The sequence below is a fragment of the Triturus cristatus genome, chromosome 9, assembly GCF_964204655.1.
Source record: "Triturus cristatus chromosome 9, aTriCri1.1, whole genome shotgun sequence".
NCBI lineage: Eukaryota > Metazoa > Chordata > Amphibia > Caudata > Salamandridae > Triturus > Triturus cristatus.
In genome coordinates this window covers 1,092,877,866-1,092,880,263 of record NC_140592.1, presented here as the reverse complement: position 1 = coordinate 1,092,880,263, position 2,398 = coordinate 1,092,877,866, and the positions used below count along the sequence as shown (strand labels likewise).

General features: G+C 48.2%; 1 protein-coding gene across 1 annotated transcript; it reads left to right on the top strand.

Annotated features, from left to right (window-relative positions):
• The first annotated feature begins 639 nt into the window (after positions 1 to 639).
• On the top strand, positions 640 to 1,608 carry LOC146799410 (syncytin-B-like). The gene has a single exon (XM_085627874.1). The coding sequence runs from the start codon at positions 640 to 642 to the stop codon at positions 1,606 to 1,608; it is 969 nt and encodes a 322-aa protein (XP_085484000.1).
• The last annotated feature ends 790 nt before the right edge of the window (positions 1,609 to 2,398 follow it).

Below are 2,398 nucleotides of genomic sequence, written 5' to 3'. Positions count from 1 at the left end.
TACTCCAGGTAGCGGGGTACTGAGAAGCCTAGCCAGGAGAAGCAACCACCAGCTACCGGCGACACGTAGGGCTCACCTTTTCTCTCCAACAGCTGTAGAGCCCAAAAGAAGACTGATTATGACAAACAACGAAACCATGGAACTTTCCAACAAGAAGATAGCACTATGTAACAAACTGCATAATAACAGGTCAATAGCTTTGACGACAGTTCTCCTCCTCACTATTATCTTCGCCATCCTCTTCTGGATCCTGGATGAAGGGGCACCAGCCAAGGATACCATATTGCCCACTGATGCCACGCCTCTTGAACACTCCCATGTCTCCTTGTCCCTTATCTCCAAAATAGGCGACAAGAGTTTTGGAACAACACCTTCATTCAAATGTTGAATCAACATAATGAGGTATTGAATACAACGAACTGTTCGGTCTGTGGTCTCCTGCCTCACTCCACGGAGAATAACATACCCTTCCTCCCTTACTCTTACTCTATACACGCCTCTTGCGCTGCCTGGATGTCGCTCATCATGGGCACCCATCAATCCAGCGGCCTTGCCGACATCACTCTCCAACAATTGCAAGATGAGTTCTAGCAGAACAAAACGGGCAATGCTGTTTGTCCAAAGAACAATTCTACATGCATGTCTGAGGATGAGAAGGAGGAAATGCTGGTATTCGACTCTACCAGTAGAATACACTTCTCCAGCTTCAAAGCAAGGACAGCCGCCAAGCAGACCCCACCACTAGCTATTGTTCGCATTCCTGGACTAATGTGTATCAGAGGCTTAGGTATTGAGTACGCTGGGGACAGCTCTTGTGCCGTGACAACAAGTCTGAATACGACATCTCCACCGCCCCTTGTTGCCTCCCCAAACACCTACTTCGTGTGTGGAACAAAGGCATACGCATGGCTTCACGAGAACTGGGGAGGCACATGTTACATAGCTTTCCTCCTTCCCCCTGTCTACATTGCTTCTCCTCTTCATCATCGCGCCTGCCGTAGCAACGATGTGGGTGAACAAACAGACACAACCTCTCAACAATTCCTGGATGCCCTGAAGGGCCTCCTTCCCTTCTGGGGACAAATGGAAAACAGCGGAGCCATTCGCCACCTCACCAGAGTTATGGAAGCCACCGTCAACATCACAGCTGGTATTTTGGCCAACAACACTGCGGAGCTCCAAGCGGTACGCCTCGTCACTCTACAAAATCGCATGGTCCTTGATGTCATGCTAGCTGACCGCGGAAGAGCATGTCGCATCATCGGCACCAAATGTTGCGTGTATGTGCCGGATCATTCATCATCTGTCTACGAGAATATTTCCACACTCCATCGAATAGCCTCTGACCTCCATCAAGATACAGACTCATGGTTCCTTGGTTCTTGGATATGGCAGCTTCTGCTGACATGGGGATGCAAGGTTCTAATTATCATCCTGATACCTCTTGCCCTGGTTCCCTTTTGTTGTCTTTGCCTTCAATGTGGTCCCCCACTCTGTGGCCTCTGCGCAAATGCTATCAAGTCAGTGTCCGTAAATGCAGAGGTCAAGAACGATAAAATAAGGACTGAATGTGAGACACAGCTATTGATGAACATTGCAATTGACTAAAAAAAAATGGTTTCGCTTATGGAAAATGGAGGGACTGTGGAAAAGTAGGTCTGTTATCTTGCCATTCACTCCACCATTTTGTGCTATACCCTTCATGACTGACCTTCTCTTTCTTTCACGAACATTCTGGAGCTCCACTTTTGACCTCCCACATTCCTGCACAGACGCTCACACCCTGTTCGTGCTTTGACCTGCCACAACTTGACCAGCCCATGCTCAACCAGTCGAACAGGGAGTTTCCCAGATGTTTATCGTCCTCACCCTGCACACTATGCCCTGCAAGCGTCCAACAGCTACCATCTGCAGGCCTACCAGATTGAACTCTGCTTGCTGTGTAATCATTCCTCTCGTCTTTGCCTCCCAGGGGTCCAACAACTACCATCTGCGGACTTATCCGATCGAACTTTACTTGTTGCATAAACATGCTTTTCGCCTACACTCTGCAGGGGCCTCACCGCTACCATCTGTGGACTTATCAGATTAACCTTTGTTTGACATATAATCATGCCTTTTTCACCTATGCCCTGCAGGGGCCAAACAGCCACCACCTGCTGATTGTATCATAACTGACCATTGCTTGTCTGTAAATTATTGGTGTTTGTTATTGTTCACCTAGCACGCACAGGGTGGGGATGAAGGGTATATAAGGTGCAGAACCAAAGCACTCAGCAGACTGCCTCCTCAGACAGCTATGGGTGTCTGTTGTTGATGCTTTCTCTCTCATGAGATTGTAATAAATATCCTTTCTCTCCGTGCTCCAGTGTTGATCTCAGTTTGTATTCCGGACCCG

Bases quoted from the DNA above. Each gene is read 5' to 3' on its own strand.
- LOC146799410 (XM_085627874.1), top strand. From the start codon at position 640: ATGTCTGAGGATGAGAAGGAGGAAATGCTGGTATTCGACTCTACCAGT.